This window comes from Oncorhynchus masou, chromosome 13, assembly GCF_036934945.1.
Source record: "Oncorhynchus masou masou isolate Uvic2021 chromosome 13, UVic_Omas_1.1, whole genome shotgun sequence".
Taxonomy (NCBI): Eukaryota; Metazoa; Chordata; class Actinopteri; order Salmoniformes; family Salmonidae; genus Oncorhynchus; species Oncorhynchus masou.
In genome coordinates this window covers 74948449-74963963 of record NC_088224.1, presented here as the reverse complement: position 1 = coordinate 74963963, position 15515 = coordinate 74948449, and the positions used below count along the sequence as shown (strand labels likewise).

Genomic DNA, 15515 nt, shown 5'->3' with positions numbered 1-15515 from the left:
TTTGGTTCTGTGTCTTGTTTTGGAATGCTTACAACAGTTTGAATGTATGGTCAGTTCGATAAAAAGGGTATCACTTTACATTAAGGATTTAAGCAGCTAAATTACAAGCACACAATTCCCACTAGACACCATTTATACAGTTGATTTATTTCCAAGTGTTTGGTTTTATTTAAAGGGGCACTCCGGGATTCAAAACGTTGACCTCAAATATGGGTGCCACTGACTCACCAGTTACCAGAAGAGAGAGGATGATTTAGAGAACAGACATGTTCATGACTCCCATGATGACCTACACTATGGTGGTCTTCTGGTGGTCTCAATACACTTCTGCTACTGATATGCAGGATTACATCAAAAAGTGTGTCATGGAGTATACAGTATGTGCAAAGTGTCAGTACAAACGTAGTACATGGTTATTTCTCTTCTAGAACATTTTGAAACAAATACAATGAATTAATGTGTGTATTTGTGGCATTATTACTAAAACAACAACATTAGAAATATCCTCACCGAATCCAGGAGAAACAAATGGAAGTATCTAAAGGACAGTGGTAGCCTACAATTAGTTGTCTTGGGTTGAAGTGACAATCGGGCAATTAATTCGGTTATGGAATTAGAAATAAAAAATGTGCCATTGTTATTACATTATACATGTGACGTTAGAATGCGTGTGTGTGCATGGAGAAAAACTGACCTCTATACACAGCAAACTCTGTCCAATTCTGACTCAACTTCCTGACAACATCACTTGACTGAGTTATTGCAGGGTAATGATTGAAAAAGCATAAAAATCTATCGCCCGCTTCGTCTCTTGACTAGGCCTACCGATGAGGGCAAGACCGATATTTCGCAACAGCAGCATATTTCGACAAAGGTATTCGTTTGGGGGAAAAACTATGTACGGGAATTATAAACTGGGCTACATTGTTACTTACTTCCTCCTCCCACCCCTTCAATGCACGAAAAAACGAAACTACACATTTCTGAAACCACCCATATCATCAATGAGAAGAGAGCGTTGAGCAACTGAGAAGACGTGTCGATTTACAGTGAGATTTGGAGAAATGGCATTTTATAACCAGGAACCTTTTTATAATCCGGTACGTTTATTACAACTATTTGTTATGTGATTTATTGTGTTGTGTATTTAAAATGTAGATGTTCTTAATGTTTAACTTCGGGAGAGTTGTGAGTGTGCTTACGGTCAAATCTGGTAATCAAAATGCGCTCCCATCCGCTTCTCAGTAATATACTGTACATTCTTTTCCCAGTTATAGTCTGCTTTTTTCAGTTCACAGATTTAATTCTAAAATCAATATATGCATAGCTAGACATTCATAGTATCAATTCATGCTATGCTATTGTGCAAATTTAACATGTAATAGTGGATGTAGTAAAGAGGAGAGTCAATGGCCTCTAGTCTACATAATAGTTTTCATTTGATTTATCCATTCTTATTAAATTGAGTTTGTCTGTTAATGATTCTGTTTATTGTCCCAGAGTCTCCCTTTCACCGGCTCTATCCAAGGTGGACTTCAGGAGGGGAAGACCATCACTATCACTGGGAGAGTTCACCATAGGGCAGACAGGTGGGTCACCACTCACCGATATAAGCTTTGATAATACATTTCCTTATTAGTTGTCTTCGAGAGAGTCAGTGGGTGCGTTAGAGTCCAGATAATGCCTAGTACACATTTTTTAGCTCAGATTCAAATTTGTTCCGAGAACTGTTTAACATATCCGGAAGCACATGATCTCTCTCGATCTCACTTTCTCTTTCTCAGGTTCCATGTGAATTTGCAGTGTGGTTCTAGGGCAGGGGCAGACATTGCCCTTCACTTCAATCCACGCTATGACAGTCACCCTGGATATGTGGTGACCAACACCTTGCAGCAATCCAGATGGGGGACAGAGGAGCGGAAGCAGCATTCCCCCTTCCAACATGGCTCCAGCTTCAGCCTCGAGATAACTGTCCAGAGGGACTTCTTCCAGGTCACCTAAACCCTCCGCTACTATAGCAAATGGAAGATACAGATGTAGGATCTTAATTTGAGCCAGTTTGTTACAGCAGGAAAATAATCCTGCAGCCACAGGAAATGTTGATTATTATATGGATTATAATTAATGGGGTTGATACATTTTTTGTTTTAAAGGGGGGAAAAAGCCTTTTTAAACTTTTAATACACAAGGTTAGCATTTCCTGTTGACAGGTAAAGTCTCATCAACGAAAGAGTGATCAAATTAAGAACCTACATCTGTACATTCTGACTACACAACAACCTTTTCAGTCTGTCATTGTAAAATATATCAATTCCTGTTTTATATAAATGACTGTAAAATATTATGCTTACAGAGCTCCCACATGATTTCAATGAAGTCAGTGACTCAATCTTTTTTATTTAACTAGGCAAGTCAATTAAGAACAAATTCTTATTTAGATTGACGGCCTACCCCGGCCAAACCCTAACCCGGACGATGCTGGGCCAATTGTGTGCCTCCCTATGGGACTCCCAATCACGGCCGGTTGTGATACACCCTGGAACCGAACAGGGGTCTGTAGTGATACCTCTAGCACTGAGATGCAGTGCCTTTGACGGCTGCGCCACCCGGGAACCCATGGTGTTTCACTCTTGTTTTCTTGAAATTATATGTTATGTATTCTATTTTACAGTGTGACTCAATTTATTCTAGTCTGTTTAGGAGCTCAAATGGATTTCAATTCATGGGTTGGAAAATAACTTGAATAGTTGTGAGTGACACCTGTTCTCTCACTCACTGTCCTCAGGTCCATAATGACTCTGCTCATGGTCGTTCTCTGTTCTCTGTCTTCAGTTGAAAGTGAATGGGAACCATTTCATGACCTTCAAGCACCGAATCCCGTTTTACTCAGTGGACACCATCTCAGCCGATGGGAAAGTGGAGTTGACCTCCATCGTCTTCCAGAACCCTGCGGTGAGTAGTACCTAACATATCAATTAGATGGACAAAGAATTTGAAGACAGTTCAACTGATTTAAAGTGATTTCATGTCCTTCAGCCCATCATTCCTGCACAGCCAGGATTTCCGGCACAACCTGGATTCCCTTCTTATCCGGGATTTCCGGCCCAACCAGGATTCCCTTCTTATCCGGGATTTCCGGCGCAACCAGGATTCCCTTCTTGTCCGGGATTTCAGGGACAACCAGGATTCCCTGCTTATCCAGGATTTCCCGCACAACCAGTGAGTTAATCTGGATCTGAAACAATAATGATCATTTATTGGCCAACCACTTCTTGGTTATCGGACTCATTAACATTTTTTTTCTCCATTTTGTGATTTGTATTCCTTTCACTGTCTTTCAGAGTCTCTAGATTTTAGTTATCCTTCAGTCAACTGGGTTAGACATCTCACTATGGGACATCCATATTTTGTGGGTCATTGGTGTAAGCATTATTCAAATCACGCCTAACAGCCTAATCAGAGCTTTGTGGGTGTATGCCCCAAGTGTCTTTATAACACCCTGCACTGCTCTGGTTTCCTCATTCCTCACTCACTTCGTGTCTTCATGAGTCTATTTGGTTACTATCTGGTTACTAGCCTTAAAGCAGCTTCATTCAGAAAACTAGCTCTCAACTTAACTGTTCCTTTTGGTGTGGGTTCCCACCCCAACACAAAGCGTTAAATGGCTTATTTTCAGGAATTCTGCTAACTTCATCTTCACTTAATAACAGAGTGAAGTTACCTCAGTTAGCTTGTTAGCAGTGTTTTTTGTTGTTGTCTAGCTACAGTAGACCTGTTGCCTGGCCTACACACAATTTGCGTTGTTTAGCTATTTAGCTCCAATGCTTTAACATCTCACCAATAGCAGGTTCCCACAAATTTTAGCTAGTCCCATCGCAATTGTAGCTAGTTACCTTCACACAGGAGATATCTAAGGTTCGCCTTTGAGTGCATAGCCTACGAATATTCCACCTTACCACTCGATCTGTCCCACCGATGCCCCACCGATCTGTCCCCCTTGCCCCACCGATGGACACTCTGGCTCAGGCAGTGGAGCACACAGCCTAGCTGTTGTTGCACATGCTCGCTCTAGGCTTCAGGATGAATCGTGCCCAAAGCTTGCTCTTACCGATCCAGCAGAAAATATTTTTTGGAGGACAGCGATGGCTTTTCACCACTGCCTCTGTGTTTTACCCGGCAACATCAGTCACATTCTGGATGTGCCTAATTGTGGCAGTTCTGCTTTGTCTCCTCCTCATGAGAGGTGTTGTGTTTTTGGCATCATTAAAAGTGAAGACTTATTTTATCAAATCAATTCTCTGTAATTATTATTACGTGATTAAACTAATCATGCACATGTAATTAACTAGGAAGTCGGGGCACCAAGATAAATCTTCAGATTACAAAGTTCTAATTTTCCTAATATAACTCTTCAGATATTTTAATATCTGATGAATTAGTCTTCTAATTAACAAATTATTCTTTACCTCACATTAGTCTCATTCCAAACGTCATAAATTGTAGGTTATCTGCACGAACACAGTCTTTACTATGAATAATCTATACACCAATTGTCTTAATCATTTATTTACTAACTAACTAAATAATCACAGAAATGCATACGCAGACAACAGTAGATATGGTTACTAACAAAGGATAGGGAAGATTCCCTAGTGGGCTAAGCCGATATGACGGCTTGGTGGACAAAGGGAAGTGGGTGTGGACTGAACAGGCGGGAAAGACAAATTGAAACACAACACAGTTGATAATTATATGAATTGAAATGCTAATCCTTTGCACATGAACGCTCACTCATTCGGGATTAATTGCAATCAATATATATTTATGCCTAGTGTGTCGTCATGATTTCTGTTGGAATCGTCCGTCTGCGGAGAATCATTTCATCATCGTCTCTCTCTGCTTTGCTGAAGATCTTCCGTGGTTAGAATGGATACTTCAGAGTACCATTCAGAAAGGTTCTCATAGAATAGATGTTTCGGTGGTTGTCTGTCTTCGCATCCCGGGTTGACATAATTTCTAGCTGCAGACTAGTAATTAGCATCTAAGATTTGCTCTTATTCTGTAGGGATCGATAGTCTCAGAGTTGAACAATTTCCAGCCATGTAGCCAATGCTCCACGTGGTATGGTTAGGAATTCAATAACTATTCGCATTCACAGCTCATTCTGTGGGTTTGCTTAGTCTCAACTCAAACCTTTCCACCCTCAGTGTCCACCGTGGTACGTGAGGTCTGATGAGGATTTCCTCAGGAGGGGTTTTTATTTGTAACAATAGAAAAGGAGGTTCTATGACGCCAGATCATGTCTGTGCTCACGGGGGCGGGCCAATGACTTAGTTAAACTTGAAAGGGAATACAGTTCGCTCACATTAAAGGTTTACCATCACATTACATCATTCCACAAACAGTTTCATCTTTATTCATTAATTTTATACAAGAATTAGATTCAAACCCCATAATTGAGATATGTACACATTCAGAGATTTAGTTATGGTGTTTCCTGTCCTCTTTGAGGTCACCAAATGAAACACATCGTCATACCCGTCCCTTAAGTGTCAGCGAGAGAGAGAAGTCCGGTTGGTGATTGCCGTTGCGGTCCCCCTCTAGTGGATTACCTTGGTAGGTTTCCTGGAAGCTGCAAAGTACCACAAGGATGGGCAGGGGATGCCCATCCCGTTCCGGACCCGTCGTCTGGTCACCCAGACTGGAAGATCTCTGGGCAGTAGCTTAGGCAGATGTTAACAACGCACACACACTCACAAAATATGTATAATTACATTCATTCCCCAATGAACGGCATTGTGGCACTCATACCCTGACTACACCGCTCGCGTCCCGTGTGTTGCAAAATAAATTTAGACATCTATGTTATTCAGTTGCACTCAACGAGCGTCTGTGTTGCCAAGGGCTAAAATAGAAGTCCTTTCTATTTTTGACGCAGATCGCGCTGCAGGTCCTGCCTTTGGTTTAAAGAAGCAGGTACCCACGTGCCATCTCCTCATTGGTTATACCCACGTGAGTGATTGAAAGACAAACTGTGTTGCCGGTTGTCGTGGTAATACTATGAACGTTTAGATGCCAATCACCATATAAGTTAAAAAGCCTGGAAGGGGGAGAGATGACTAGAAACAATTCGGTTGACCGTATTATGTGTGGATTAATTGTCGGAGTAGAGGACCTTGTGCATTTCAGGTAAAATGACAACTCAATGTTTATCTCTGAGGACAAATTAGCTAGCAACTGCAAGCTAGCTAAATAGGACAAATTAGCTAGCAAGTGCAAGCTAACCAGGTAAATTGCCATAAATGTTTAATGCTTTTCGACCTGTCCCCAAATTAATGTAATTGGTTCAGAGTTTGCTTTGATATTTTAACCTGTGTTTCGTGATCGCGTTTGGTATAGGGGGACAAAATAAATGTATGCATGATGGCACACGCGCGCAGCTGGTTTGGGTTTCGTGTAAGTGATGGTTGTATGAGGACTTTGTTTATGGCTCTATTGCTTCCTAAGTGTCAAAGGAACTGAACCAAAAAGGAATAAAAGCATAAACAAAAGATATACAAAATATAGTTCTCACACCAAAATCATCTAATTGGACTGTATTCTATATACGTCCAATGTCCTGACATCATGGCATTGTCTCTAATGTCATGTCACTAGTTTTGGCAGTCTACAGGGATGACCTATGGACTTCTGGGAAGAAAACTTGTGAGTACTGTAGCAGTAGAGTCAAAGGCCTCAAAGTAAATGTTTAACTTTACTAAAGCTGGTATTTTGCTCGGACCCTTAAGTGATCCTAGCGTAAATCCTAATTGGATGTTCCGTTGTGCATGTGCGTTTTTTGCTTACACAAGCGCGCATGTCAAGGGAAGAAAACCAAGTATCATGGCAGATTACAACTTGTTCAGAATGAGTCTGATGTAATCAAGTAATTTTCAGGTCAATGCCTTGAGATCAGTCAGAATTGGTGTCGACTGAGTCTGTAGTGGCTTTACTACAAGTCACTGCATCTTCCACTATTATAGTGGAGATAGGTATGTGGCAATAGGTATGAAGAAGTCTATTTCATAGCTATGTTATCCACGGAGGAGCTAACCTCACGACAGAAGTTTTAATAACTTTCCTCCTGAATGGAGGGTTCTATTTATTAATGGCATCAAATCAAATTTTATTTGTCACATACACATGGTTAGCAGATGTTAATGCGAGTGTAGCGAAATGCTTGTGCTTCTAGTTCCGACAATGCAGTAATAACCAACAAGTAATCTAACTAACAATTCCAAAACTACTGTCTTATACACACAAGTGTAAGGGGATAAAGAATATGTGCATAAAGATATATGAATGAGTGATGGTACAGAGCAGCATAGGCAAGATACAGTAGATGGTATCGAGTACAGTATATACATATGAGATGAGTATGTAAACAAAGTGGCATAGTTAAAGTGGCTAGTGATACATGTATTACATAAAGATGCAGTAGATGATATAGAGTACAGTACATACGTATACATATGAGATGAATAATGTAGGATATGTAAACATTATATTAGGTAGCATTGTTTAAAGTGGATAGTGATATATTTTACATCATTTCCCATCAATTCCCATTATTAAAGTGGCTGGAGTTGAGTCAGTGTGTTGGCAGCAGCCACTCAATGTTAGTGGTTGCTGTTTACCAGTCTGATGGCCTTGAGATAGAAGCTGTTTTTCAGTCTCTCGGTCCCAGCTTTGATGCACCTGTACTGACTTCACCTTCTGGATGGTAAGCAGGGTGTGTGTGTTATGTGTGTGTTAACCATTGGAAAAGTGCTCTGGAGATTCCCTTACCCGTGTTGTACTCTGAGTGACTCCTAACTGTAACAGTATAACGTTAGTCCATCCCCTCGTCCATACCCAGGCTCGAGCCAGGAACCCTCTGCACACATCAACAACTGACACCCACGAAGCATCGTTACCCATCACTCCACAAAAGCCACGGCCCTTACAGAGGGGAACCACTACTTCAAGGTCTCAGAGCAAGTGACGTCACCGATTGAAACACTATTAGCGCGCACCACCGCTAACAAGCTAGCCATCTCACATCCGTTACATAACTACTATGTTGCTGTTGTCAAGGGTAATTTGATTTGTTAGGTCACTAACCTTCTTACTGATTGTAGCTGGACTAAATGTTGCTGGCATTGCTACTGGTACTCAAGGGGACCAGTTATCCTACTGATTCATTCTGAAATATTATCCTACCGGAACACATGATTAGAGCATTTTACTAGTTGTATTGTAGTTGAACCTACACATGGCAAGGCATGACTATTTATTTTTTTTGCCATTTGTTTGAGGTGGAAGTCCACTGAACTTCTACGACCAGTGTGGTACACCTCAGTAATATCTTAGATGTGTTCTAAGATTATCCCTGTTTACGGGCCTGTCTGCTCCTCACTGTTCTCATAGGGGAGTTTACATCTAGATTTGTTTGATGCTCTGGCGGCCTCGTACGGTGTTGCCCGTAGTCTCGACCCCCCCACTGGCCTCGATGAGGCTTATCATGGGTCTGGGCTGCTATTCCCCCCCTTTGTGTCTCGGGACCCCCCCACCAGCTGGTGGTGTTGGTATCCAAGGCACAAATGAAAAGGTCGGACCATATGTAGAAGTTGTCAGCGGCTGTGTTGTTATGAGAATGGCTGTCACCTTTCAACCAAATCTACTGGTGTTTGTGCTTCAAAACGCTCAGTGGCTGTTGAGGCCTGTCAGTCACCACCACGTCCGCGTGTGGCAACCTCTTCAATACCTGCATACTGAGATGAGGATATCTGTCTGTGATATCGCAAAGTGTTTCACCAGTGGGAGTCATCGGGTCAGTTGCTGGACTGACGCCATTAGTGGCATTGTAAGGGGTAACAGTCCCCCACAAAGCGGAAGGTGTATTATCGGAAGCAGAGTACACTCTGTGCATAAATGTTTTTCTTGCTGATGCGGCCGCAGTGCTTGCGGAAGTGTCCGAAGGGCAAGAGAAGTTAATCTCAACTACCGTATTGCACGACTACAAGGAGGAGGGAAGTTACTCATTCACAGAGACAGGTGGCTCGAAATCATGGGAAAAATAGTCAATTAGGTTTGCTGATGGCATGTGTTGAGATATAGATATCGTAATATCTCTTTGGATCGGAGTCTGCACCAAGAGGTTTCTAAACGTATTTTTCCCCAAGGGGTGCTTTTGACAGATACCCCTCGTGAATGACTGTGTTGCAGCTAGCGTTAGGGTAAGACAGTGTGGTCAGTGGAGAAGGCCCTGGGGCCTGTGACCATACATGGTTGGTTTTCCAATTCATCAGTGGGAGCAACCGATCCATCAAGTCTGCTCCAAGTAGCAGGGGTTCAGATTTGAGGCTGGTAACATACACCGGGTGAACGAGTGATACATCCTGGAAGTGTAGTTTCAGCATGACTCTCAATGTAAGAGGCGAGGTAGTCTGAGTGATACCTCGAAGTGTAGTGTCGCATCATTCCACTTTTAACCAACATTTAGTTGGTTTCAAAGCCCTTTTTAGATCATCAAACAGAGAGATGAGCGATATTGCCACACCCGAATCAATTAGCGCATGACAAGTTAAGCAGTCCTCCAGGACTGTTTCCAGGTATGGGCATTTAGATTAGTGTTTAGTGGACATATTCCCCACAAAGTGGAGTGGTCATTCGCAACGACGGGATGTGCCATTTCTGTTCAAGGTGAAAGCAGATCGACTTCTCCGATTTTTTTGAGCTTGGCTTTAACAAACCATTTGAACTTTTCTTCGCAACCTTTGTATCAGAGTCTATAGACAAGCCCACGTTTCTTGATCAAGCGAGCCCTGGATAGGGTTTCAAGTGAGAGCGGGAGAAATTTGAATTTGAAAGTGCTTGCTATGGGTGTTAATTCCTGCGGACCTGTTGTCCGGTAATTCCCCGTCTAGTCCTTGTGACTTATCTTTTACCCTTTTCTCGAATTTTTCTCTTTTTTTTCACGTAGTGAAACTTCTAGAGAACATTGGTCTACGTTTTGATTGTCCTCCCTTGTGCTCTGACACTTTTTGTGGGTTGGGTGCAGGAACGTAGCGAACAGGTCGATTGTAGCGGTAGTCATGTTGATGGCGACATACTTTACAGTTATTTCGACCTCTGAGGTTATTGGAATCGTGGTTTTGTGGGAGAAACTGTTGTTGTGCATCATCTCTCAACGCTCCAATACCTGATAATGCACCCTCTAACTGGAGTGAGTGTTCCTGGTCAAACTTCAAAACCGAGTGGTCCGGGCTCTTAGCGTTGTGAATCTTTGATATCTCAAAAGCTGTGCTTGCAAGCTCTCTATGTTGTAAAATAGGCATCCAACATGGCTGTAGGGCCCAAGTAGGTAATGAAAGTGGAGTACATGTTCGACAGAAACATTCCCAGCTCCTCACAAGTGGACATTTTGTATCAAATTCCCATTTTGGAAATTTAGGAGGTCGCCATGTGAGTGAGTGAGTGAGTGAGTGAGTGAGGGAGTGAGGGAGAGTGAGTGAGTGAGAGGCCACGATCTGTACCCAGAAAGGGCTCCGTCATGACAGAGGCTTCCAGCGTTGGGCGACCTCACTCCGCTTGGACCCGTCTCTCCACCGTGTAAGGAGGCGGTGCTAGGTCGATGTGGAAAGCGGCGTGGCGAGAGAGAGTGGAGAGAGATGACTCAAGTAGTGAAGTAAACTATAAAAATGGATGTTACACACAGCATATCACATTTAACAAACCATATTGTTTTAGAAGGTAAAGTAAAAACTCAAACCAGTCCATCCATCAATACAGGTATATTGTTAAAATACGGTATACTGCCCAGGGCGAAATATTCCACCCACATCCCGAGCTGGTGGATCTCTGGGCCTGGCCCATGAGAAGTCCAATTTAGACTCAATGGGCTTGCCTCCAAACATGGTTGCCACAATTCAGAGCACCAGAGCCCCTTCTACAAGAGGTCTTTACGACATGAAGTGGTGGGTATTCGAGAGGTGGTGTGAGAGATGTGAGTTGGTCCTCTTTCAGTGTTACTTTCCTGCTGTTCTCTCCTTCCTACAGGAATTCTTCGACAAGGGCAAAGCCTTTTCCACCGTTAAGGTCTGCTTGGTGGCGATATTAGCCTGCCATGTAGGACTAGGTGAGATGTCGATCGGGGCTCACCCCCTGGTTCGTAATTTTATGAAGGGAGCGTGTGGTCTCCATATGGTCTCCAAGCCACTTGCACCATCATGGGACTTGGCGCTGGTTCTGGATGCACTTACAGGCAATCACTTTTAACCCCCGGAGAAGTGGATCTTAAGACTGTCTTATAAGATGGCCCTGTTGCTCGCCTTGGCCAAGCACGTTAGCGACCTTCATGCTCTCTCAGTCCATCCTTCATACACTCAGTTTGCCCCCAACTTCTCCAAGGTTAGGATACGTGCTGACGCCGTGTTCATTCCTAAGGTCATTCCCATGACCTATCGTAGTTAAGCCACTGACCTCTTTCCCTTCCACCCTCAGTCTTTCTCTTCTCCAGAGCAGCGGCATCTTAACACGTTGTGTCTGGTGGGCACACGGCGCATCTACATTGACAGGACTAGGCCATTCCAGAATTGTGACCAACTGTTTGTTTGCTTTGCCACCCCGCTCAGGGCAGGGCTTGGTCCAAACAACGCCTCTTCCATTGGGTAATGGAGGCTATTGCCAAGGCATACAGTTATCCAGGATTGCAGTCTCCACTGCGTGTCCGGGGACATTCCGCTAGAGGAATTGCCAGTCATGGGCACTGTTCAGAGGCATCTCCGGCTAGTTGGGCGAGTCATTACTGCACCCTCCCTGGCACACACAGTCATTGGTGCTGGAGCTGAGTAGTATGGATCAGATACATTACCATGAACCACAACAGGCTTCTCAGGAACCGGCTTTTGGCAATCGGGGTGTTTTGCAATTGTCCCATAGTGAGTTGTTGAACCGAGTCGACTGAAAGAGAAATTTGGGTTACAGTATGCAATCCCGGTTTTCTGAAGGAGATGAGGGAGACATCTCACCAGATTGCTCATCATGCACAACTTGTTCTTAGATTGAGGAAACCAGAGCAGTGCAGGATGTTATATAGACACGAGGAGCGTACACACACAAAGCTCATATTGGCCTGTTAGGCGTGATTGTATAAGGCTTCAACCAATGACCCACAAACGAGGGCGTGTCCCATAGTGATACGTCTCCCTCATCTCCTTCACTGAACCGGGGTTACATACCGTAACCCAAAGTTTTATGCTTAGTAGTCCTGATGCTTCGTAGTTCCTGTGATGGGGAATTTTAAGATCACTAAAGATCATATTTGTATAGTGTGATCTACTTCCTCTTTCTGTACACTGACTGTATCATTGTGTGAGCGTAACAACCTGTCATTGTCTTTAGGCAGATTGTGACAGTTACACTAAATATACAGTAACCTGTTTACAGGGAAATGTAGTACTGTAATCAACGTGCTGTCAAGATCCCCCTCTCCTGTTGCTTGTCACAGGCCAATCCTCCATATGTCCAGCCACCATTCTTTGTAAATTATCTTCTACTTTCTTGTACTTTAGTGTTGCGGAGCAAATTTAGTTAGTTATATCGCATCAACGTCTATTGGTCATAATGAGTGATTCATTCAAATCTTCCTTTTTCTTCCAGGCTGTTCCATACAAGAACATGATCAATGGAGGACTCTACCCTGGACGCACCATCAACATCCAGGGAGTGGTTAACCCCAATGCCAATAGGTCTGATCCTGCCTTATTGTCTTTACAGTAAAGGAGAACAACAGCGAGAAATACACTTCCCCTGGAGTTACAATATAAAATCCTATATATATTTGAATTTAAAAAAGCATAAAAGAACTTTGGCAATTCTAGTTCACCTCTTTTCCATGGTATTGCAAGTGTGCCAATGAGCCCTTGGCTTAGAAACTTAACTTGCCTAGTTAAATAAAGGTACTTTTTTTATATATAAATAGAAAGAGGTAGGCCTACAAAACATGCTAGAGGGTGCAACAATAGCAGTTCTCCTGTCATGGTTTTTCCCCAACACTTATCGTTTTCCCGTTGCCTATAGGTTCCACATTAACCTACTGTTCAACTCTGGGATTGCGCTGCACTTCAACCCCCGATTTGACGAGACACTAGTGGTACGCAACAGCAAGCTGAGAGACCAGTGGGGAAAGGAGGAGCGCTCTGGTGGAATGCCCTTCCACAGGGGCCAGGCCTTCACGGTAACTAACCACCAGGAACCATCCACTTTTATCTAAGGCTGCTGTCACACAACGCACCTTGTATACAATCTCAGTTTCAAGGATGAATAATTATTTATTGTTTCAGCACCAAGCATACCACTTATCTTTCTGTTTAGCTAGGCCCTTTCCTGATAATGATTTCCTTTCTGGTATAGTCACTCAGAATGTGGCATGATGTTCATTAGAGAGATGATCGACATTAAAGATGCTGGATTGTTTCTCTCTATTTATCAGACTGAGTACTAATGAGGCTCGTCTGGTCTTTTCAGCTGTCTATTTACTGTGAGGGTCAGTGCTACAAGATAGTGGTCAACGGGAATCAGACGAGCACCTACAAACACCGCCACACCCTCCTCCAGCAGGTCAACATCCTGGAGGTGGATGGAGACCTCAGTTTGACCTCTGTGATGGTTTAGTGCTGTGGGTCACAACTGTCTTTGGTAACCTAGCCACTTGTTTCATTTTGTGTCACCTCTGACCCAAACCATTTGTATTTTTTGATCTCTTTTTGCTATGATAAAAATGACATGAACTTTGTTTTTTTACTGCTTTCACTGCCTGTTAGATTATCTCACTTTCAAATGTATTATTAATGAGTGCCGTGCCATTGACTTCAAGGATGAGAAATGTGTTCCTGTTTGTTCTACATCACAGTAGAAAGCCATTAGAAATCACATTGATTGCTTTAGCCATCATTTTTGTATCGCTAGACAAATTCTTAAATCATTATTATTTTGTGATATAATGCCAGACCTGACATTACCTATTATGAGAAGTACCCTGAGGACATTGCCTGATAATTCCATATGTAGCCTTGTTCATCACCAGTAGTCTCTATGCTCTTTTCTATAAAAATCTGAAGATATATATATTTATAATGTGTGCTTTTAAAAATTATTTTTTTAATATTTCAAATGTGAAACATTGGAGTGAGACTGGCTTTGCCTCTAAATCAGGGCTCTCCAACCCTGTTCCTGGAGAGCTACTGTCCTGTAGGTTCACACTCCAACCCTAATGTAACACACCTGATTCGAATAATTAGCTGGATGATAAACTGAACCAGGTTAGTTCCTGGGGTTGGAGCGAAATCCTACAGGAGGGTTGTTCACACTGCAGGCCTTAATGCTGAAATCAGTTCTATTTTTAAAATCTGTATTGGAATACTGATAGTCCAAACAGCAAGTTACAAGTGACCAAATAAGATTTGTGTGTGTTCAGACAGTAGTGATTTGCTGACATGTGACCGTTCCTGGTGTAAAAACAATTCCCTATCCTGGAGCTTGAGTAAATTACATTTACTAAGCTGCTCCCGAATATAGTACGCCAGGACATGGACATCGATTCTATCATAGTCCATGTGGGTTTTAATGACATTATGAAGGGCAGCTCTGAACAGTTGAAACTGGATTTCAAAGAGCTGATTGACTCTCTGCTAGACATTAACAAAATACCCATCATATCTGGCCCTGTGTCATCTCTGAATCGTGGCATTGAACGCTTAAGCAGGATTCTTTCTCTTCACGACTGGCTATGTGATTATTGTAGCTCAATGGGTGTAACTTTTGTTGACAATTTCAGTACCTTTTGGAGACTAAACACGTTTTATAAGGAGGATGGGACCCAAATCATTTGGGTTCCAGGATCCTTTCACAGCATTATAAGGCTGCATTGAGACAATCAGGGTTGGGGAGTAACAGATTAGAAAAAAAAGTAGCTAAATATTGTAATCAGATTAGATACTAAAAAAACTAGATTACTTTGAGGATGTTAGTGAAAAAATTTATATTTGACACTTCTGTTTTCTCAATGACATTCAAATCAGCATTGAAAAAAGGCACAAGTTTGCTCCACCTGAGTGAGTCAGAGACCACTATGATGACACACCAAATGTGGTTTATGGATTGTGGGAAAAGAGCAGGAATAGGCTTTTGTAGGCTACAGTCCAAGCTGTGTCTTCCAATGGTGCCACTGCTGTCGGCATCCAAAGATTATCCAACTTGAATAAACACTTGGAGGTGAAGATGACAGCAGTGGTGTAGTCTACAGTGGTACAGATATCACTTTCACACTGCTGCTCTCTCATTTAGCTATTTGCATTTTACGGATTGTGGTTGTTGTGGATGGCTGTTCACAAATGTAAATGTGTATTTGAACCCAATAATGGTTGAATTCAAGAAGTTGAAGTTGCCTATCAATCATTGTGTTTGAAACCAGTGAAAAACCAGTGAAACAATCG

General features: G+C 42.5%; 1 protein-coding gene across 1 annotated transcript; it reads left to right on the top strand.

Moving 5' to 3' along the window:
• The first annotated feature begins 800 nt into the window (after positions 1 to 800).
• On the top strand, positions 801 to 14146 carry LOC135553051 (galectin-9-like). Its single transcript, XM_064985123.1, has 8 exons — positions 801 to 1100; positions 1501 to 1589; positions 1785 to 1992; positions 2833 to 2952; positions 3037 to 3219; positions 12682 to 12770; positions 13102 to 13258; positions 13549 to 14146. The coding sequence occupies exons 1-8, from the start codon at positions 1065 to 1067 to the stop codon at positions 13693 to 13695; spliced, it is 1029 nt and encodes a 342-aa protein (XP_064841195.1). The 5' UTR covers positions 801 to 1064; the 3' UTR covers positions 13696 to 14146.
• The last annotated feature ends 1369 nt before the right edge of the window (positions 14147 to 15515 follow it).

Bases quoted from the DNA above. Each gene is read 5' to 3' on its own strand.
- LOC135553051 (XM_064985123.1), top strand. From the start codon at position 1,065: ATGGCATTTTATAACCAGGAACCTTTTTATAATCCG. The intron at 1,993-2,832 runs GTCACCTAAACC...CTCTGTCTTCAG, and splicing joins TCCAGAGGGACTTCTTCCAG to TTGAAAGTGAATGGGAACCA. The intron at 2,953-3,036 runs GTGAGTAGTACC...CATGTCCTTCAG, and splicing joins TCGTCTTCCAGAACCCTGCG to CCCATCATTCCTGCACAGCC.